Below are 24668 nucleotides of genomic sequence, written 5' to 3'. Positions count from 1 at the left end.
GTTGTTTAAAAAAATTGTGTTGTTCTCTAAAACCTTTGGTGTTACAGAAATGACAAGGGATTTGAGGACATCAGCATTTAGTGGTAAAAAAAACACATAAAACTGAAATAAGTTTGCTACATTATTGTGCAGAAGTTTCATGAATGTCTTTAATGTCTTTAATTTGTCTTTAATGAGACAAAAGGGGTTTACAGCATTTATTACCTAACCCTGAAAAATAATAATATAATTGTAAGATTATGAAAAAGATAGAAATTGCCAATATTTGGTGGTTTTAAGTTGCCTAAATTTGATCTGAACCAACCTGAATATTCAGTTGTTGTTTATTATTTTTTCTTCAAAAATATATATTTTTAAAACTCACCCATGGGATCACAAATCTTATTCTACAGGTCATTTCAAATTAAAAGGGCAATCAGAATAAATGGTTGCACCAGAAAGAGGGAGAGGGAGAGAGAGAGAGAGAGAGAGAGGGAGAAAAGATGACATGCACGTGCTGATGAGACAGAAAAAATCATTATTATTACTGAATTATTTTATCTTAATGACGTCTCCACTTCAATTAATTTTACATTTTTCTTTCTAGAATCTCTATTAGGAACACAATCTGAGTACCACACCAACAGGAACCAGTGGATAGAAGAGAGAGAGAGAGAGAGAGAGAGAGAGAGAGAGGGAGAGAGAGAATATTTAGCTTTCCTCTCTCTCTCTCTCTCTCTCTCTCTATATATATATATATATGTATAAATATATATACATATATCTTTAGCCTCTCTGTCTACCACTCTCTCTCCTTTAGTGTTCTCTCTCTCCCTCTCCCTTGAGCTTTCCCTTTTCACTCTTCACCCCTTTCTCTCTTTCCCTCTATTTCTTTAGCTTTCACATCTCCCTCTTTAGCTCCCTGCTTTCTCTCCCTCTCCCTTTCTTTCTTTCCATCTTTATTTCTTTTTTCTTACCCCATCTTTTTCTTCCTTTCTTTCCCTTCCTTCCTCTTTATCGTTATCTTTGACTGGCTTTCCCCTTTCTCTCTCTAGCTTTCCCATCTCCCTCTTTCTCTTTCTTTATCTCCCCTATTTTCTCTGTCCCACTCTTTCTCTATTTCTTTAGCTTTCCCATCTCTCTCTCTCTCTCTCTCTCTCTCTCTCTCTCTCTGTCTGTCTGTCTGTCTGTCTGTCTCTCTCTCTCTCTCTCACTTTCTCGCCCCTCGCCACCCCCCCGCCTCATCTCTCCAGTCATTTCCAGCCAATGATCGGTAGGTGTGCGCATCCCAGCGTCCCCAGCGCAGCGCCAATCAGCCACACACAGCGCTGGAACACACACGCACACACACACGGACACGGACACCCGCGCGCGCACAAACACCCTCTTTCACACATCCACGCGCTCACACACGCACACACACACTCTCTCACACACAAACACACACACACCCCGGACCAGGAAACAGCAGCTAGCTCCCTGTGCTCCGTGTCTGCTCGCGCGCTAGCTGCTCGGCTGGTCGCGTGTGGTTTTCTGTATGTGTTTATTGTTTTTTTTTGTTTTTGTTTTTTATCTCTCGTGACTGGCGGAAGTGTGAAATTAGTGAAAATGCGGGTTTTGTAGTGAGCCGCTGGTTTGGATTCTCAGAGGGAATCGAGGGGAGGTAGGTGATGCTCCTCTTCTTCTTTTTCTTCTTCCATTTTTTCTTTCTTAGTCTTAGCGTGAAAGCTGCAGCCTTTTCTCTCCATCTGTCTGTCTCTCTTTCTCTCTCTCTGTCTGTGTCCTGGGTTTTAGACCAGAGTTGTGACGCTAAAATCTCTCAGTGTTTCTGACCTTTTGCTCTTCTTGCTCCGAATACTGGCTAGGCGAAAGCTCTTGGGGTTGTTGGGATGCTTGGAGCAGTCCTCGGGTGGGCTGTATCTCTTCTCGTGCCCCCCGACAGTTAGCCAATATCGTGCTGTTGCTGTAAAGTTTGATAATCGATAGCCCGGACTGGAGCATTTGGTTCATTGAGCTGTGTTGATAATGATAAAGTGATAAACAAACCGAGAAAAGTCTAACAGTTAACATACATAGGTTAACATAAGTTAGGTGTATTATTAGCATGATATTCTTACTGTTTTATTGGTTTAGTTTGGAATGGTGGCATGTTTTGCATTCACATTGCAAGTTATAGTTTGGAAATTGTATATGCATGTGTCAAATAAAGTGTTTCTTAGAGAAAATGTATAGAAAAAAGTATCAGGCATGCTTAACTGTTTAATTCCAGATAATTTTCCATTTAAATTGTAATTTATCATCATTTATTTCTGTCTTGCATGTGCTTTAGTGTTCAGTGTGAGCTCCAAAGGCCACCCAGTCTCTTTCTCCACTGTGCCTTTTTATTTCTGATTCATTTCTGAGCCTGAGAATTTGAAGTGATTTTTTTTTTGTACGCAATGGACGGACGGCTTTCGGGGTAATTAAACAGAGGAGAGGCCAGAGGAAAGGTAATGTAAGGAGAGGGGGGAGATGGAGATGTGTCTAATGGGCTTTTATCTGTGGAAACGAAACCCAGACGGAGTGAGAGAGAGAGGGAGAGAGAGGGAGAGAGAGAGAGAGAGAAAGCGAGGAAATGGACACCCCCCCCCACCTCCTCCCTCCAGGCAGCTGACACTACAGTTGTCAAGGTCTAAGACTTGGCTTGCGTTCGGCTGTCTTTGTGTCATTGGTTGAATGTGAAACAGCAGACAATGCATAACCAGAATTCACACAACTTCATCATCTTTACAGCTTTATTTTATGCTTAGATCTACTTTAACTATATGTTGGTCCATCTGGGTTATGCTGGTTTATTTCTCTGCTTAAATGCTGTAAATGTAAGCTATTTTAGGGCACCTTTTAACATCTACTATCTTTTGAATTTTTTGGCTCATTTACAATTCTGTTGATATTGTTTATTAATAGGCACTGTCCCTGATAAATAAAGTAGTACAGTAAATCATAGAAATTAGGGATGAACTGATATGGGAATTCTGGGCTGATGCCGATATCATATGATAGCTGCTGATACCAATACTGATATACTGTGCATTATAAAGTGTATAAATTGTTGCTACTTGGGTGAGCGTTACAGAGAAATGTAAGATTTATTTCTGTAGGAATAGGCATGCAGTAAAATGAATAAGAAACTGATATTTTTAGCACAGTGGCCCGGCGTCACCTGAACATCATGCTCTTCCATGCTCAAGCAAGTGTTGGCTTTAAACATTGGTCAAATGAACAACTGTCTGATGGTGATCATTTTTTAAAAGCAATTATTTTCTGGTACCAATATGATTCCGATATCATTGCACATCCTTAATTATTATTATTATTATGTTATTATTAATGTATTATTGTTGTCTGATTAAGGCATCTGTGTTTGCTGTGTTGTGTTTGGTATATTTAAGTATAAGCTGTTTTAGGATGCCTTTTAACATTTGGTCTGATGAAAATTAGAGTTCTGTTGAAACTGTTTATCGAAAGGCACTGTCCTTGATAAAAAAAAAAAACTTGCAGCAAATAAAATGCATATAATGGATGCTGTTTTTTTTGGCTTGATCTGTAAAAAGGCTTGTGCAGTTTTGTTCTAGTGCAAACAGGATGCTGCTCTGCTTGGGGTTTGGTAGCTTATACAATTTTGACAGGATTTGGATCTTTTGGATTGATTTGATATTGTGCTGTAATGTCAACAAAATAGTGGAGTTTTGCGGTGTATCTTTTGTTGTGTTTCTTTCTAAATGTTTTATCAAGCTTTCGGCTACTTGCAGAAAGTTTTTTTAATCTCAACGTTCAACATTTTCAGTGATGGCTGTTATTGACCACATCTGATTTTTGTTTGCTGTGATTGTATATTGGATAACAGTGCTGGAGCTTTCACATTAGGGTCAACAGATAAGGAATGGGAGAGATATCCCATAAAGGTGCAATCAGAATGAATGAATGAAAAGAAATGAAAGAATGGGAGAGATATCCCATAAAGGTGCAGTGAGAAAGAATGAATGAAAAGAAATGAATTGGCAACATGAAAGTAAAGGCCACAATGGATGCATGTGTAATTGTTGTTTTCTTGTTTTAGTACTGGAACCAGGATGGTAACTCATTGTCTCTAACCAGCTCGGTGTTGAAGAAGCCCTACCTCTAAAAATCTCCAGACATTTCTTACTGAAGTTGTGACAAAAACTGCTCTAGTCATGTCGAATTTAAACAATGCGCTTTGCATTGAGAGTGGACAGAACGCGGACGTTTCTCTTTTACAGAAGGACAGCCTCCAGGATGGTGGATTAAACCAGCTTTTGGATTATAATGCGGAAATAGAGCGGTACAGGTCTTTTGCAAACTTTTACAAAACCAACGGCGGGTTCCCACAGACTGCCAAAATCGCCCGGATCACGACGCCTATCTTCCCCAGCGCCCGGATCGGTGTGTCCCCGTGGAACTGTGACAACGCCATGCTATGGGGGAGGAAATCGGCCGCAATAAACCCCAACAGGACCGGTGTGCATCGGAACGAATCCCCGAGGCCGGGGAAGCCGGAGACGCTGCAAATGGCAAATAATAATTTCCTCTCTACCTTATCCCCGGAACACTGCCGGCCTTTAGCGGGGGAATGCATGAACAAGCTGAAATGCGGCGCCGCCGAAGCAGAGATAATGAATCTCCCTGAACGCGTCGGGACTTTTTCCGCCATCCCGGCTCTAGGGGGCATCTCATTACCTCCCGGGGTCATCGTCATGACAGCCCTTCACTCCCCCGCTGCCTCCGCCGCCGTTACAGACAGTGCGTTTCAAATTGCCAATCTGGCAGACTGCCCGCAGAATAATTCCTCCTCCTCCGCGTCCGCTGGGAACCCGGCCAAGAAGAAGAGGAAAAGGTGTGGGGTGTGCGCCCCCTGCAGGAGGCTCATCAACTGTGGCGTCTGCAGCAGCTGTCGGAACCGCAAGACCGGACACCAAATCTGCAAATTCCGCAAATGTGAAGAGCTCAAGAAAAAGCCTGGATCGTCACTGGAGGTAAAACTAACACCCCGTTCGTCCCCCACAAGCCTCTTCCCTTTTTTAGGATGTCTTGATCTGATCAGAAAGTCTGGTATCAGAGCAGACTAAGGCATATTTTAATAAATTAGTTAGTACATAATAGTATAAAATTTCCTTGTTACATATTATGTCACTGGTGCAGCTTATTAGTTTGTTGCAGACGTTAGGGGTCTTTTTCACTCTAAATATATTATTATTTATTTATGATTTTATATTATTATAGTTAAAGTACTGGAAAATATTATGATATAAATTTTTGTTCATATCGCCCAACCCTTTATAAAGCTATATTAAGCCCGATCCATCTTATTATTTGCACTGTATTTACATGTGGATAATACATGCACGAAAAGTAATGATGTGCCTTTTTCATGTTAAAGTAATGGCAGCCTAGCATATCTTAGCTAAACAGCCTGGCTTATCTTAACTGAACTTTTTTATTGTCACATTACAGACTCTACAACAATGAATTTATTTTTATGTAGCATCTTCAATGTGTGAAAAAGTACAAATGTTGGGTTGAATGTGTTATCTACAAAAATACAAATATTGAATTGTTTGTATTGCAAAAATACAAATATTGTATCGGAAATACATAATATCAGATGGGATGTGTTATCTAAGAAAATCTAAATATCAGACTGGATGCATTATGTACAAAAATACACACATCAGATCTAATGCGATATCTACCAAAATAGAAATAACACATTAGATCTGTTATATATGCATTATCTGTGAGAATACAAATAACAAATTGGAGACATTATCTACAAAAATACAAATACTGAATCAATGCATTATCTACGAAAATGCAAATATCAGATTGACTGCATTATCTGCGAAAATACACATTGGATTGTAAGTGTTATCTACGAAAATACGAACATCAGATAGGATGCGTTATTTGCGAAAATACACATTGGACCGCGAGTGTTATCTACGAAAATACGAATATCAGATGGGATGCGTTATTTGCGAAAATACACATTGGATCATAAGTGTTATCTAAGAAAATACGAACATCAGATAGGATGCATTATTTGCGAAAATACATATTGGATCATAAGTGTTATCTAGCCCTGCGATGGACTGGCGACCTGTCCAGGGTGTATCCTGCCTTCCGCCCAATGACAGCTGGGATAGGCTCCAGCACCCCACCGCGACCCAGAAGGATAAGCGGTTTAGATGATGTATGTATGTATGTATGTAAGTGTTATCTACAAAAATACGAATATCAGATAGGATGCGTTATTTGCGAAAATAATGCATCCGATCCAAAATACATATTGGATCGGATGCTGTATGTATAAAAAAATTATAAACTTGGATTCAAATATTCAATGTTAAACAAATTTGATCAGAATTGGGGTTTAAAAAAAATTGGTCTGGAAGTCTCTTAACCTTTTTTTTTTAATCAGACCTCTCCTCCCCCGAAACCCCCACCCACCCTATACACACACACACATACAGAGACACACACACTCCAGAGCATTAACCTTTCCTTCCAGTCACGTTTCTAAGCCCTTGAAAATTGTTTCCATGCCCACCCATGCCTGAACATCCCCCCGGCTTCTCCAATCTGCCTACCCGCCTAGCCTAATTGGCAGTAATTAGGGGTGTTTGTGTGGAGCGCAAGCTGAGCTTGGCTCAGACACCCCTAATTGCTGCCAGTCAGGCTGCGGCTGGAACGCATCCGAACAAACCTCGGGCTTGGCTCCAGTCCAAGCTGAGCTGGGAAATGGTTTTCAGCAGAGAGAGAGAGAGAGAGAGAGAGAAAGAGAGAGAAAGAGAGAGAGATCGTCCCTCTCTGCACTTGGTCATTTTAACCAATTATGGAAACCATCTCTGGACAGAGCCAATCGATATCCCACGAGCCCCTGCTGCAGCAAAGACGATGAGAGAGAGACAGAGAGATCAGAGAGGCCGGCCACAAAGGCACACACGCACACACACACAAAGAGAAGATTTCTTTCTTTATCTTTTACTGTACAATCTGTGAAATAACATATTATTGGAAATGTTGGCGTTCATTCATTAATTGCATTTGGTAGCTAATTCAGGGTAAAATGCTACATTAACATTTTTTTACATTTTTTCTGTTTCAAGAGCCTTTACCAGTATTTCACTAAATGTTTCATACGATTGATTACAGTGCCTCCAGGAACCCAAACTTTTGAAACTGTTTAATAATACAGCGTATCGCACATCATATTGTATCACCTTTTACTGAAGTGTATGATAATGTAGTGTATTGTGTCATATTGTGGCTAGCGTGTTAGCTTGTGGCTAGTGCATTACATCAGAGCTAACGTATTAACTTGTGGATATGACGTTTGATACATTACTGGTTTCTTTGCAGCATATAAACACTCTGAAAGGAAATCTGATGGATCAGGCTAAACTCCACTGTGCCATGTTAAGGTTTCAAGTATTATACTATTATAATGTTGCAAGTTCTAGTACATTGAAAATGGGAACATTTAACATACTAACATTAACAAATTAACATAATTAAAATTTTCAGGCACTCCTTGTTTTTTCTGTCACAAAAACACTTTGAATCAAGACATCACCGTATCATATCTAACCAAATGATGAATTCTGTCAAGCAGTACATCAATAATAGGCATCTCTATTTGGATAAAGAGCATGAATTACAGAACAATATATATATATATTTATATATATATATATATATATATATATATATATATATATATATATATATATATATATAGGATGTACAAAATAGACACACATTTGTTATCTTGTTATCAGAATTTATATTTCCAAATATCAATTAATATTGCCTTCTTAAGCAATTTAATTAGCTAATTTTCTACTGCAGTGCACTCTTTCTGTCACTTGACTGTATGGAAAGGAGAAAATAATGAGAAATGATGGTTGTGCTGCATGTGTAAATGAGCACCGAGGCTGTTTTTACATATTGGTGTACAGATTAAAGCTGAACAGAGTGCAGTTAGTCCAGATTAGGTTTAATCTGAGTGGCAGCGTGTATTCTCTCTGGGCTAAAACGCTCTCAGTGTTATTCTGCTTGGCTGTGCTGTGTATGGGTAAGAAGTGGAAAAATGTAATATTGTTGCGTTTTGCTAAGCTCTAGCTTTGGGTCTGTAGCAGATGTATAAGGTTGTTTTTTCCAGCGGTCTTTGGTTTAATGCTGATTTCTCATGTTCCTAGTGATTTTTGTCTCGTTCTAATTCACGTGACTTTTATTTCCTGTGTAGAAAGCCCCACTTAACACAGATAACCTGCTAAATAATTACAGGTCACTGCTGCACACAATACAAAACACCTGTGCAGGCACATGCTGCAGGCTCAACTGGGCAGGAGGAGTTGCAGTATTTGAGGGTTTTGCACGAAGGGTTGGTCAATGCTTGGCTTTATCCTTAAAGGTATACTCCGGCATTTTTCAAGTCTGATTCGGTATGTATAGCGTACGGTCTAGGGCTGTCCCATATAATCTGAATACTTAAGTATTTGTCTGCTACGTCGGTATTTATTTATCTATTCAGAAACTTATCTTTTTTAAAAGCTTTTTCCTAAAGGAATACTCCAGTGCTACAGTCTAGCACTGGCCCAAATAATCAGAATACTCAAGTATTTGTCCATTGCGTTGGTGTTAACTTCTCTGTTTACTTCTTTTTAATATAAAAAACTACAACATATTTCATTGGCAAACACCTTTAGACAGAACAAAATCAGGCCAGACATTGATGTCACCTCTCCTCACTCCTCAATGGCCATGTAGAAAGCACACTGCTTTCTGCATGGCCATTGAAGCTGAAAGAGTAGATATGCTTGAGAAAACACTTTAAATTATCAGACGATAAAATGCAAAATTTACAGTAATAGGTTTGCATACCATGGAGGCATGACAAGTTTATTTGAGTGATTCCACTTAAAAATGTAAGTATAGTGATCCTTATTCAAGTACCACTTGGTAGGCTACATGTAATACATCACGGCTGATTTCAGTGCATTTTAAAAAGGTAGAATAATGCCTTTTTCCCCTGGGAAGGTGAATGTAGTGTACCTGTAAAACTTAATGAAGATACACAATTGGAGATTAAAAGCATTTTTGTATCTTTGAGGATACATTTACATTGTTTGTACCTTAATGTACCTGAACAATGAACAGTGTACCTAAACGTATTCAGTACATTTTTTGACAGTGTAAGGTTAGGGCTAGGATTAGTATTAGCTTTTGAGTGGAAGATAATGTTAGGATTAGGTTTAGGTTTAGATTTAATAGAATCAGATACATTCAGCTTAAAGTTCAGTTGCATTTCATTGACATTTAGTTGAATGTTAGTTAAAGACAAGCTCCGTGTCTGCGAAGTATCTACTTTGGACCCTCGTACTAAAGTGTTAACTGAAAAAGTCTTGATTCTGCAGATCTCTCATCATATTGTACAGATTAGTCTGTTATTTGAGTGTGGGTGTGCAAGCTTAAGCCCCGCCTTCATCATCCAACATTGCTCTGCTAGGAGGCACCCAGATGCCTAGTTTTGTGCATTGGCAGTGGTTTCAATCAAAGCCGGTTAAAGAGAAATGCTCAGAAGAGAGTGAGAGGCCTATTAGTGCTTAGACGTATGTAGAATGCCCTAAACCCAGTAGTGAGTAGTGTAGAGGTGCGTATAGCACTAAAAGCAATGATTTAATGCATACCCACCTAAAACAAGAAAAAGATATGTCTGTGCTGTGTCTGTGCTTGATTTTGATTTGACCACTGAGAGCAACACTGCTTGTCCAGTCAGAAGTCGTGTCATCGTTCTACGTAGTCAGCAGCCATGTTTAATTTTATGGCTGTATTTTACATCGTCAAAGCAGCAAGACAAAATCCACTGGAAAACATAATGGCTCAGGAAATGTCAGCAGCAGGCACCATATGTCTGTTTGCCATCTCATATCGCTGTTATATTATACATACAACAACTTTTATTCCAAGTTTACTGCAAGTTATATGCAAACTTTATTTTCAAGTTTACTATTATAGTGTACATATTTTAAGCAAATATTTTATAAACAAAGACATATTTTAGTATTTTTTAGTTAGTATTTTAAGTTTTGGGAATATGATGTTTTAACTGATGAAAATATACTGTAATTATAAATAGACAGTTATTTCTTGTCAAATGTCAAGTTATCAAGTTGCCTTAAAATTCAATTACTAGTTTTGAAATATGATGCATTTTGAATATTGACCTTATCATGACTTTTTTGATGTTTATTCTTACTTATTTTTTGAGACATTAAGTTTTATAGCCCTAGCACAACGTTAGAATTAGTTTACATGTGTATCTGCAACTAAAGGGAACAGAGGAAAAAGCAGATTACTTCACTCACTAATACCCTTGAGTAGAGTTAAAAGTATTATCATTTGAAAATACTCAGGAAAGTACAAACCCATCTACATTTGCTTGAGTACATGGATATGTGTAAATGGAACTGGTTGATAGGAATGTAATGATATACTTTTGATTCGCCCGCAGTTTGATTCGATATATGATACTGGCTTCACCAAATCTTAATGAAGAATTATGATAACTATTATCCTGTTGTCGCATGCTTTACTAGTGCTGGGAGGCAGAAGTGATGGAGTGAGTTGTTGAATAATGCTCTGAATTTGCAACCTTAGGTGTTCCAACAATGCAGTTACATAAGACGGCATAACAACTAGAACTAGCCAGTTCTCCACAATGTATTGTCACAATCCTATGATGCACAGTGTCTTGTTTTTGAATTTCGATATCACAGTCTCACGATGCATTGTGAGTAGAGATGGAATCAGGGAAGATCAGATTCTTTTTTTATTTTGGCAGATTTGTGTTGTGACAGAAATAATAATAAGTAGTGCACTTTTTAATTTGAATGCTGCTACAACTCTTATATGTCATAGTATAATTATACATGACTCTTTGTTCCAAATAGCTAGAGTAGCTAGTCGACTCATTTAAGAAGGCGACTGATTTAAAATTGAACCATTTAAAATGCGAATTTGGCCTAATAAAGATCAAATAGTGTTTTTTTATTGTCTGGCTAATAAAAATCACTGTATATGTTTAATTTGACTGTAAAGAAATCATAATCGGCCATAATTCATGAACAGTAAATCCCTAATTATTACCCTGCTAGTCAGTCACGTATTCCAACTTTTTATTCAAGAATTCAGCAGCTGCCCATTGGCTTCTAACTGAGTTTTGAGTCTGTGGGTTTTCTGTACTTTTCTAAGTACAGGAAAGTGTGTTGAAATTATTGCCTATGGTAGTCAACTGTATGTTACAGATGCAGAAGAGCATCTAATCGAGATTAGATTGAAAAACACCAGAGTATTCCTTTAAGAAGAGGAGGCCTGATTTTGTTGACTGAAACATGTGGAAGAGGTGCACTTTCAAAAACAGCCCTGAGTTTTTTATATGGGAAGTGTTTCAGGTAGTTTAAGGTGGAATTCTTTTGCCATGAGGGCCGTCGGTGGATGTTTACTTCATGTATCGTGTACTAACAGGTGTTTCAAACAGGTGTCCAGGAAGATAGCGCTGCACAGCTAATACGCGGTTGGACTCTATGTTGGAAAACATCCGTTTCTCTAAAAGAGCTGAATAGGGGTGTGGTGGAGAGGGAAGGAAAAAAAACAAAAACCCAAATAGAGACTACTTTTTGAAGTATGTCTGCAGACTTATTTGTGTAATTCACACGCTGGGATCCTGCTGTAATTATTATTTTTGTCTTTGCTCTGTAATTATGAACTGAAGCGTGGTTGAGATACAGAGAGGAATCAGAAGCTTTCTGCATTTACCTGGTCTGGAAGAGTGTGAACTATTCTCAGAAATGAGGCCTCCACCTTGCAACACAAACGTGTTTTGTGTGTGTTTGTGTGTGTGTGTGTGTTCATTTGCTAAAAATCAGAAGGTGTTCAGTGCCGTTTTCCACAGGGCTGATTTGCATCTGCCCCCACACATAGCCAAGAAAACACACAGGAACGGACCACCACACCTTCAGACGATTATGAATAGTGGTGTACGTATGGTCACACGATTACGATTTTGGGTGTTCTTATGGTCGTACACAAACAAAAGAGCACCCCGAGCAAATGTGCTCTAGACAGCAACACTAGCAAAAGTTTGGGTGCCCCTGGAAAAATTAGATGTTTTGTTGATTTTGTGAAAATAAGTACACACCCTCTACAGGGAACACACTGCTGCTGATTTTATTGCACAATTATTGTTTATTTGCTGAATTAAACGTATTGGAAAAAATAAACATAAAATGGGGTCTGTGCAAAAGTAATGGCACATTTTATACTTTTCTGTTTTACTTAAATTTAGCAAATAAATGAAATTGTGTGCTAACATTTGCAAAATGTTTGTTCTCTGTAAAGCAGAAAATTATTTACACTTAGAAAATCAACAAAACTTGTAATTTGTATACAGCTGTATCATGATTTTTTTTACTGCCAATTCCAATTCTGATGTCTTTACAGCTAAACTGGCTGTTTTATCAGAAAAGTTTTCAAATTGACAGACAATAAACTGGCAGAAACACCAGCTAGGTTTTCATCTGCATATTTTTATGCACGTTTTAACATTTTGAATAAAAACACCTGACGTGATTAAACTTTTTGGTGATAAAAAGCAAGTGTAATATGTGTTTACGTTTTTGTAGCTAGAGCTGTGAAACCTGACAGAAGTCAGCAGATTCTAGTGAACTTAAGAAATTCAAACACGTCTTATTAAAAAATAAAAAATAAATTTATTGGACAATAAATAGACCAAAGGTGCTGCTGCTTATTGACAGTTGTTTTTATAGAACCGCTAAGGCCAGTGTGTTCTGTCTTTGTGCTCTTACAGCCTAGTTGCTTTAAATACAACAGTAAAATTAAAAACAACAGTGACGAGAAGCTGCTCAACATTAAAGATTTCTCTGTAAACTCCATATTATCAGTAAATGTTTTTTTACAAATGTGACATAGAGACTTTTATTGTCTTGTCAGAGCTGATGGAAATGCAGCCAAATGAGCACATTTTATTATGACATTTCAGATATATGCTTGAATTTAATTTGACAGCTGGACGAAAACCTAGCTACTGTGTATTTTGTGGGCTAAATGAACCCGCTGATGTGCAACATGCAGACTGGTGGATAATTTCAGTCGATTCAAACGTAGCACATCTGAACTTCACTGATTCACATTACTTATGTTGTGAAATTGCTGCACAGATCATAAATAATAAATAAACGAAATCTTTGGATTTCCTTGCATGTTAGATTACTATGGTATACTCCTAGATAAAGCACATCCACCACTGCTGTACATATCTCACCTCGTAATGATTCGGTTTAATTATGATTCATTACGAAGGTAATGAAATCAGTTTAATTTGATTTAACTAATGTTAACGAGCCACTGAAATGAAAATAAACTGAAACCACAATTCACACAATTGGTCAAAAAGCAAAAAAAGCAATAAATAAATAAAAGTGGTTTACGTTCAATGAACATGCTAAAATTATTATAGTACGTAGACTACAGTATGTGTCACAAAATCTGACCTTGGTGACAGAGAATGACGGATCATCCAAGGCAATGAATTCCATTGTTTTTTTAGTCAAACTTTGCACTTTGCCACTGTTGTTTGTGAGTTTTCAAAACTGAGGATACAGGTGGCTACGTTAGCATTCTAGGATAAATTTTCCTTTCTACTTCTGTTGTTTCTGGAGCGGGTTGTTATGTTTTCAAGAGGTGACAAGCCAGCAGTGGAGAAGTTCTTGGGTGTTGTATCCCCTCTTGATACTTTGCAAGAATGGTGATTAAAAATTGCTTGTCTGATGTCCCTCATAGAAACAAATAGATCCACATGGCTGATGTTTTCAGTCTGTTACGCGTTTGTGCTGATCGGCGCAGAAGAGCAAAGAGCGCAAACAGCATTTTTAATCAGTATATCTCAACTTAGTTTCCATTAAACGATGCATAATGCTATTATATAATAAAGACTTAGATTTTGACACTTTATCGTATGCCTATTTAATCTTTATTATTTTCTGTTTAAAATTTCGGTTAAAAATCTCTTTCAGCCGAAAACCGAGTACTGTTATTGACAATTTTCTGCCAAAATGTTTTGGTGGCTGAAATTTCGGTGCATAACTAATTACTTTGGAGAAAATCTGAATTATTAAAAAAATAGATAAAATGATAAATCATTAACAGCACTACAATTTCAGAATCCTAACACATTTAACACATTTTCCTAGTTTGACACTTCCACCCTAACACCCAGCTGATTGCACATAGTTTTTTCCATGCTATGTTGCATGTTGTTGTTATGATCCCATGGCTGTAGGTTTCTCATTCCAATACAGCTTTAAATGTTTCCCTTATGAATTTATTTGTCACCGAAGTACATCAAGTCTGAAGTAACATTTACAAGCAAAATTTATTGCTGATTTGTCAGACTGTGCTGGACTAACAAAGCAATAGCAAAGTATAAAACTCAAATTTCCCTGAAAACAAAACAAAACCAAGTTAGTGATGAAAAGTTTGTGAAGAAAAGTGGTTGCTGCATTCACCCTGTTTTCATGATCACCATGTAAACCATGTGTTCATTCACGTGAGTTTCATGCTCAGTTCTTGTGAACCCTGCATTCACACAATGGAAATGAATGTTATTGAATTATATATTTTATTTTGTTCACTCAAATAGCTATAATGTGCACTGCTTTTTAAAAGAAAAAAATCTTTCTTTAGGGTGTAATTTCAGCAAATCAGCTAAAGTGATTAATCGCGATAAACTACACAGAAATGCAATTAATCACAATGAATTATCTCAGCCATTTGACATCCCTATAGTACACAAATATGACTTAAAGAACTGTTTACAGAGTAGAAGTATATAGACAATAAAAACAATATGCAAACTTTTTTTTAATGGATTTTAAAAAGAGAAAGAGATTTTAATAAGATTTTGTCGCAACAAATGGCTTACATTATTATTATTATTAAAATCAATGGAGTTGCAGTTTCTACACAGCTAATATTCACATGCTAACACATGAGTACCATATGCATGAGTAACATGTTGGTACACCTATATGCAGTCACACTGCTTCAAACCACCACACACACACGTGTAAACATTAGCAGATTGTGCCTGCAGTCTGGAGCAGGGGGGATAAAGGCAGTCACTTCGATTTTGGCTGTCAGTGTTTTCCACATGGGAATCACCCTGAACTAATTATATCTTAAGCAGCGGAGGAAAATGCAAATCAGAATTTTACTCACACCCCTGAAATCGGGGAGCCAATTTAATCTAATACCCCCTTTAATTTAGCGCGCTAATGCAGGACCCTGGAGGATTGCCCCGTGTCACCGCTCCACCATTCACCATCTCTCTCTTTCTCTCTCTCTCTCTCTCTCTCTCTCTCTCTCTCTCTAGCTGCACTCTCTCTCTCGCTTTACCATTTCTCTCTCTCTCTCTCTCTTTCTCTCTCTTTTGCTTTACGCTTTTTCTCTCTCTCTTTAGCTTTACCCTCTCTCTACCTCTCTAGCTTTACCCTTTCTCTCTCTCTCTCTTTCTCTCTCTCTCTCTTTCTCCCTCCCTGTCTCTCTCTGTAGAATGGATTAGTCTAGCTGAGGCATCTCATCTAAGCTAACATTTCCTGAGCTTTTACCTTTGTCTGCCTGAGGTTAGTCTCCGCTTACTGCACACAATGCACGGCGGTGCTGAGACGCACAAGTTTGTGTGTGTGTATATATATGAATAGTTTTTTCATCATCTTTTGCATCATAATCAGGGCTGTCGTCCAGATACCTGTACACAGATGTATACAGATATGAGTGCATTGTTGCTTGCTTATTTTTGTTTTTATTAAGACTGGGTGTGCTTTAGGTATAAGAATGTACCGGTCTTGTATTTATCTCTAATTTTTTGAACACTTTGATATGTGTCATTGTAAACCATGTAGCACTTGTGCAAATTTTGCACATGCAGTATTGCTGTGTCCAAAGAAAACCTGGAAAACCTGAAAACACTAGGCTTACAACACACAATAAGTGTAGTCTGTAGACTATATATAAATGCCAGTTAGGGCTGGCTATTGTCAGTTACTTCATAATATGATAAGTTTTATAATACAACCATCACGAAACAGCTCTACGAACATGTGACCAAAATGCTCACAGCAGGCAACAAACTAATAACTCACTACAACCACAAACTAAACCATGTCTGTAAAAGTGAAACTAACTTGCACATAAGTAATAAAGGCCATTAGCAACAGAAAGGATACTCACTTAATTCACACACACACATACACATTAACAGACAATGAACTAATGAATGAAAGTCACTTATGAATGAACATGCAGAAGGGACCAGAGTGAAACTGGAGTGGACAGGAGCCTTCTTTCTACTACACAGGTTTTTTGCACAAATAATAAAAAATAAATAAAGAGTAAACTCAATTAAAACTAAAACCAAAATTAACAAATGTTTACCACGCTGGATATTGTAAATGTTGAGCTTGTTGAGCTTGTAAATGTTGAAATGTTACTTGTGAATACAGATGGCATGAAAATGACTTTTGTAAATGTCAATACGGCCTGTGTTTATACAGGCCTATCCATGATATATTATCATATCTATATTCCAAACACACTCCTAATTAGGGATGCAATGGTACACGGTAAGATGTCGAACCCTTCACTATGTCCCTTATAGTTTAGTTGGTTCAATACACACACATGAATGTGCTGCATCACGCGGTGTCCAAATATTAATGATTAATTTTTAATGAAGTTCCGCACACTAGCACTGATGCGGAGGTGCTCAGAAAATCTGGCAGCCAGCCAACTAATGATAAATTACCTCAGCTTACAATACTAGCCTAGCCTTTTTCAGCTTGAAAACAGCCAGTTTGTGAAGAGGTAGAAAACGGATGCCAAGCATGATAAATGCTATTAAACGCTTTGTTTTATTCAGTTTATACGAGTAGGGTGTAAAAAATAAACTTGAAACTAGCTTTTTATTGGCTCTTCCTACGGGTGTTCTACAGCAGTGCTCCTCTACATGGCGCTACGTGACGCAGCTTTCTGATTTTTGGTGGCCTTTATAGTGTCCTCTCCCGCTCTTTCAGCAGCTAAGTAATTCCCGATCTCCATAAAACATCACATCACAAATTTAATATTTCTCTTGCCTTGATTTCTTACAGTAGAGATGGAAACCAGGCCTAGTCAGTCATGCTGAATTGAAAGTTGTATTTGTTTATAGGCAAAATAAAGAATTTGTTGTTTAAAACGTGTTTTTATGTTGTTCTTTAAAACAAAAATACCAAAACCGTACCGTTACCGTTGCCCAGAAACCGTGATACATACCACTATACTGGTTCATGCCTAGTCCTAATGCCGATGATGATTCCTCATTAAAATTCTTTTTCCATGCAGGCTTAATCTGAGCAGGCTGGGAAACTGCTCCTTAATCTTGGCAGACAAAATCCAGAGTGATTTACAAAAAACATGTGCATCCAGTATAAGGACAAGTTATAGAAAGAACATAAAGAATCTGAAATATTTATAACGCAATTTATAAGACAATGCAAGTGTCTTATCTTACCAAGATCAACAGCAATTATAATTTATGGTAAAGAGATATAAATGAGAAAACACAAAGGCAACAATAGACCAAGGAAAATGGTACAGCAACAGCAAGTCTCATTTACATTTACTAAATGAGGACCTCATAGTATGTGGATACATTTGTAAATGCCTAAATACTCTATAAATGCATGTGCATTTCCAAAAGTATATAGATCATACATGAGTGGCTGGCTTCCGAGACCCAGATTAAGCATAAACGTAGACTACATAGAATTTTATTAGTAGGACTCCATTGGCATTGCAATATAGAGCTGGTTTCTTGGACAGGGGTCATGCCTAGTTTTGGATGACGCATGATTTTGAATGGAGGTTTTCCATTAAGAGGAAAAGATAGTCCATGACCAGGCTTAATCCCTGTATGGGAAACCAACCCTAAGTTGAAGGTTTGATCCATGTCCAAAAAAACAGCCCATTATGTTTGATTCATAGGTCAAGATTGGCCAGGGGGCAGCAGAAGTGAGTTCAGTAGGTAAGATAATGATAAAAGTGGCCAATTTCCTAGACCCAGATTAAACCTAAACCTGGAGAAGAACAGAAAAAAGTAGTGATTCAGGCTTAATGAGTTCAGAGCCTAAGGTGTTCAGAGATGGGGCTTGTCTGTGTATGGACTATAAAGCAGCATGATTTTTCCTTGCAAGCATGTTTAGATTTTTAGGAATGCCACGCTAGGTGTCCTGAAGTGGAGAATGAAGTTGTCATGCTGAGGTTTATTTCTGAAGATTGCTTTGTATATGATGGTGTGGAACTGGGCCTTTCAAGGCTTGAAATTAGATGACAAGTTTTGTATTTGATCTTTTCTGCTTCAGGGAGACAGTGGAATAATTTCAGTAAGGTGGTGACTTGAGAGAACCTTGGCCAATAGCTGAGAGCTGGACACTTTGTAAAAGTGTGGTGGGGAGCAAAGGAAAACCAGCCAGTAGAGTTTCTTGAACTTGGGCAGCATCTGTTTACAAGAAGAATCGTATTCTTTAAATATTGTGCTATAGGAATCTGCAGGATCTGGTTGTGAAAATCATGTTCCAAGCTGGTTAAGTGGTTGTACAGAATCACCCCAAGGTTCTTGTTTTGTGTTTGAACAGCATGTGTCAAGTTGTAACATTCAGAAACCAAGAAAACTATGACATCACCATAGTGTACGAAATACACCCTGGTATTTGGGGTTCCCATGTTGGTTGCCTGGCTACTTACTTACCATAGCTGTGTTGGTGCTAGCTTCAATGGCAACAAAATATTTGGTTCAACAGTTCTTCTTTTGAAAATGCTCTTTTCTAGTTTGTTAGTGCACTCTTCCACACATTAACTAAATCTTACACATCTCCTCTTTTGTCTTCAGTTTTAGAATTGAGTAACAATTCGCTCTTTCTACCAAACTCTTGGGAAACTGGGCAAGCTTTAAAGTTTTTCAGAGGTATCAGAGGTATCAGATCAGGTTTCAGAGACAGACTGCAAGTGAAGCAGGCTAAACAATGACCTTTCCCTGAATTTATATTTAAGCGTCTATTTTTCTCCTAATAGATAGCATAACTTTATTTCCAGAACCAGTTTTGTTTTTGAGGCATTCAGGGGGTCCAAGAGGTTAATTACCCCTAGGATGTTTGCGTTTGAAACTGGTAAATTTCTCAAGTATACAGGATTTATATACTCATAAACGTGGGTAACATGGAACATGGAAGTTTACTGACTGTATTACGACTTCTGTCAGCAATTTGAGTGCAGTTTCCTTGTGTTAATCATGAAAATTCTCAAGTTTATGGAAACTGTGCGAATTAGCAGTATATAAAGGATCAACACTGAGGACATCAATGGTTTTTGAAAGGTCCAGTGTTGAGAATGTGTTACGGTTATGTAGATCGGTTCTGTCTTGTCATGGTTGAATTTCTCCTTCCAGGAGGAGATGTCAGAAAGAAATCAGTTTATCCACTGAAAGACAAGCAAGGCGAATTGTGTATCCTCCATGTAGTAAGTGTATGAAAATCTTTGTGAGCTTATCACTGATCCCAATTCGTTATTATACATAGAGAAAAAGAGTGCTCCTAGAATATAGCCCTGAGGAACACCAGTTGTAAGGCATTGTATGTCTTTTTTGTGTTACTGTTTTGGAGAGAATCTCAAGATTCATACAGTGGAATTCTGAGAGATCCCACAACTCTTTATGAATAAGGAAGACTACACACATTATAAAATGTTTAAAAACATTATGTAGTCCAGCTAAATAATATTTGCTCTGTTATGTACCTGTGCCTTAGTCTGCTGTTTTTCCCTGTGACCAGCACATATTCCCTTGAATTGACGTACGTTGCAAACAGACTTCATTATTTAAGCTGAAATTGCCTAAAGACATGCTGGGTGAGATTTTGAGCATTAAAAACGTGTTTTGAAAAGTTCTACTGTATGATTAATCATATCACAGAACAAAATCCTCTGTGAAAGTGTCTGTGTATATGACCCTTAGGTGTTATACAGTTAGAACATAGATATGTATAGAAAAGGATCAGAAACTACTTTGTGCAGTGAAATATTGCTTTGGTTTATTGCACAATTCCTTACTTTTAAAAGGTGTAATAAAATTGTACATAGTATATCTTCAATATAGCAATGTGTCACTCACAAATTATCCATTTACCGGACATAGCACGTGTCTAAAGAGAAGGGTTTAATGTGCCTGGTACAGTCTGGCCTGCCATCGATGAGCATTAAAAATGCATGCCGCCCCATTTAGCCCACACAGATTTGGGGATTGATGCCTTTGATGTAAATTAAACTTACCGTGTTGTACTCTTTAGGGGTCTGTATATCTCCAGGGTCAGTCCATAATCTCTACAGAATCTCCAAGCTCTGGCCAAGCAGTGCTGCTCCAATGTAGAGAAAGTGGCATGTGACGAACTGCAAGGTTTCATCTATAACTTTACATAGGGGTGGCTGATATGGTGATATTTTATTGATCGCAGTAAAGTATGTACACAGTCTACTTTTCTAAGTATGGGCATTGTCAGTACTTCTGGAAGACTGAATGACTACAGACATCATAAAAAACAGATTTAGATGGGGCTCCAAAATGCTGTAGCTGTCTATAGTTTCTCCCTACTGTCGAGAGATGAGAGTTGATTGCATTTAATTGGATGCAGTGATGCTATGAAATATTGAATAAAAGTAAAAAAAATCATTGTGCTCATAGCGTTTATAAGTGTGACTACTGTTTTGCTGTAGAATTTTGTCCATTCCAACTTTTCAAACCACAGAAAAACACAGTATTGCAATACGTATCATGCCTTAGTGATGTACACAGTGCCGTAACTACTGAGGGGATGGAGGGTGGGGCAGTTGCACTGGTGCTCATGGTGGAGGGGGGCCTGCGGCGACCAGCCCCTTGGGCCCCTTCAGGCTCAAACTGCCTATCGGAACCTGTCAGTTGGACCGTCCAGGCCAGCTCAACTAAAGATGAAAGAAACTAGAGTATTGTGCAGCAACATCCATTAATCTGTGAAGAAGACCCTCCCCTTCCCCTCTGCCCCTAATCTCTCACATGATTAATGTTTTGACATGGTCTTCTGACACAGTATAATAAACGGTATTAGATCGAAGACGTGCATTAGAAATAGCTGGCGAGCTAGCTTAGTTAGTTAACTAGCCTACAGCATCGCGGTTTGTGTTTACAACTCAAAAAAATGAATGAAAACAGGAGGGTGGAGTTGAGAGGGAAAGAGAAAGTGTGATGAGAACAACTAATTCAACAACAGAGCAACAGATCAGTCTTTAGCCTCCTGTACTCACCTGATCTCTAGCTGGTTATCGGTGTAGGCTGCTTCCCTCCATCAGTGAATATCTCATTAATCCACCACCGACCAAGATGATCTCTGTTATTGATTTACAGACTCTAGCTTACCAATGTCATTTATGTTCAGTGTTTGGATTAGGAACAGAACTGTCTTGAATCATGTGTAACCCTTTTGTGCATACAAACTTAAATTTGTAGAGTCAGAATCAGAATCTTTTTTTTTTTTTGCTAAGTATGCTACACCTACAAGAAATTTGTTTTGGTGAGTGCACACATGTATGACATGTAACATACTGAACAGATCAGACAAGCACACAGACTGTTGACAAATAATGAACAAAGGGACAAATAAAATAAAAATTAGAATGAGGCAATGTGAAAGGAGTTGAAAGGAGTTATCATCACATGTTTCCAAGTATTAAAAATATAATTGTATTATTTACACTGGGTTCGCTGGTAATTAGGGTTGGCTGTTTGGTGTCACATGATACATTCATACAGTTCAAAAATCACTTCTTATTGCAAAAAAACAATAAAACCATAATGTACATACTACTGTGCAGAAGTTTCAGGCATCTGAGAAAGTGATCTGTAAAGCCATTTGTCTGGAAAGAAAGTGTTATCTGTTATGAAAACACTAACATTAGAATATATACAAAAAAAACTGTCCATTTTGATTTAATGTGTGCTAGTTTAGCCATTTCCAGACCTCTCCTTAAAGACTTCCAGTATTTACAGTTACTATCCAATATCTATTTTATATAGTCCATCCTTCAATGAACTAATACAGTTGTGCTGCTAGTGGAACTGAACAAATCCATGTGATGGAAGAACCTATGTTCTTCAAACTGTATTCATCTAACCTACATAGTAATAAATAACTACTAACAAATCTATCTATCTATCTATCTATCTAGCTATCTAGCTATCTATCTGTCTATCGTTAGATGTTACTGAGTGGCATGCCTTGAGAGCTTTAACTCTTTTGAACCATAACAAAAGAATAAACATGCAAATTACATTGTCATTTTTTATTAATTGAAAGTAGTTTTTAAGCGGAGACCCATTAATTTTTTTTTGTACTGGGGCTTGTAAGTTCCTACACTCTCAGAAAAAAATACAAAACTATCACTGGGACGGTACCCCTATTGTCACTAGGGTGGTACCCTCGAGGGTACGTCTTCACTACCTTCAGTTAGGGAACATAATTGTACCATGTTCCATTGAAATGATATAATTTGAAGTTTATTGGCTCCACACACCCCATCTTGTCTCCTGTCTTTCTATTTCATCGTTCTGTTTTAAAATATTAGGTTATGACAAACCTATGTGAAGGACCAAGCTATAACTTAAAATGATTGTTGTACCGTTAAGGGTACATTTACATTGTTTGTACCTTGATGAAAGACAAATGTACCTGCATAGTACCTTTTTTTCTGACAGTGTATTTACGCCACTGACGGTGCCAGTATTTAAATACTGAAATCCCTGACTTCCAGTTGCATCATAGGAAGTTAGGGGAAAACATAGTGTTAAAAAAAAGAGGTAACATCTTATTTTGCTATGTGTTCAATATTTCAATTGATTATGCTGTGAGATTATTTTGTATGATTATTTTTTAAGATTATTTTGTATGATTCAGGCATAAACATCAGTGTGTTTTTTTGTTTTCTTTGCTGCAATTAAACAAATATGTTTTCTAACTCTTAACTCAAACATCAAAATCAGTCAGAATCCACATTCCTATTGAGTATCATCTTCAAGTGTCATGATATATTTTTACCGTATTGCATACTCCGAGTTCTACCTAATTCCATGACAAGCAGTAATCTTGGTTACCTCCCTAATGCTGATAGGATTCTGGCTGTAAGATGCTGACGTTCCACTCAGTCCTCCTGCTGTCAGATGTAGACAGAACGGAAATCTGCACAAGCGTCGCTGTCACTTGTCCAAGAGACAATGAGGCGAGTATTTGAGATCGCTCTTCAGGTTTTCGGAGTGTGTGTGTGTGTGGAGGGGGGTGGTGATTGTAGTGGAAAACACTGCTGCATTTAACCAGGCACACAGTAGCCTCAGAGGACGCAATGGCTTGGCCTTGACAGGCCACGAGTGGGGGAGGGGTGGGGGATCTGTGATATGATTGACAGAGTTCTAGAGTGAGGTGAACAAAGAAACAGGAAAAGAAAGCATTCTGGGTACTAAGCACTCTGGATAGAAACCATTCTGGGTGTAAAAATGCATCTGATGGTTGTGATTCAAGGACATCTATTTCGGATATTATAATTCATTATAATCAATTATAATAATATTCAAAACAGCATGCACTCAAACATATTTCAAAAAAAGACTTGGTGTATTGTTTTTAATGTGTAAATTTTGTAATTAAAGAATCATAAACCGATTGAAAAGTCAGAGAGTTAGACTCCTGCTGTGTGGGGGCGTCTAGAAGTGTTCACTAATACATCCACTAGTTGGCGCTGTGGACAGCAGATGGGTCAGGAACAGCTAATTTTAGTAAAACAATATGGTGGCTATTGTTAGCAGTAGTTAGCATGCAAGATGAGGATCCAGAAAACAAGCAATAAAACACTTTTCTTTGATGTTCAGAGCATTTTTTTAAAACTACAGTAAATAATGACTAGTAGGAAGCTAGTAATTTAAAACTTTTCTTTGTCCTTCATTTTCTTTCATTGTGTTTTTTTCTTGAATCTTCAGCAAATGACGAGTAGCTTTTTAAATTAATGGTTGCTGCCAGAAGCTAGCAATGAAACACTTTTCATTGATGTGTGGAATCTAATTTTTTAAATTATGGTAAATGATGACTGATCAGCTGTGTTTTTGAGTAGCCATTTGAGCAGTAAAAATTAATAGCTGTGCGACCGCTAATTCTGGGTAACTGAATAGAAGACCCTGAAAAAGGCAGCACAATTAGCGGTCTCCGCGGGCTTTGGGCTGATGTCAGGGGGAAGAAAGGCATGGAGCTGGAGGAGACGTGGGAGATGCTCTTTGCTTTTGTCCTCACGCTGGTGCCGCGGTTAGAAGCGGTGTAATGAAAAGGTTGCTCAGCCATTGTACCGCGCTCTCCCAGCGCTGAGCTTTAAAGAAACGACCCCCTCCAAACCCCCACCCCACCACCCACCGCAAAATGGTTGGTGGCAGGACCTTGAAGAGCGGGCAGGAGCCG

At 38.0% G+C, this 24668-nt stretch overlaps 1 protein-coding gene across 1 annotated transcript in view; it reads left to right on the top strand.

The window, feature by feature from the left end:
• Nucleotides 1-1388: 1388 nt before the first annotated feature.
• Nucleotides 1389-24668, top strand: part of cxxc4 (CXXC finger 4) — a 58220-nt gene continuing 34940 nt past the window's right edge. Inside the window, exons 1-2 of the mRNA XM_036573484.1 lie at nt 1389-1642; nt 4079-5012. Coding sequence (XP_036429377.1) covers nt 4194-5012 — 819 coding nt within the window. The 5' untranslated portion in view covers nt 1389-1642; nt 4079-4193. The remainder of the gene's footprint in view (nt 1643-4078; nt 5013-24668) is intronic.

Source organism: Colossoma macropomum, unplaced genomic scaffold (assembly GCF_904425465.1).
Source record: "Colossoma macropomum unplaced genomic scaffold, Colossoma_macropomum, whole genome shotgun sequence".
Lineage (NCBI taxonomy): Eukaryota > Metazoa > Chordata > Actinopteri > Characiformes > Serrasalmidae > Colossoma > Colossoma macropomum.
This window is presented reverse-complemented; position numbering and strand designations above follow the sequence as displayed.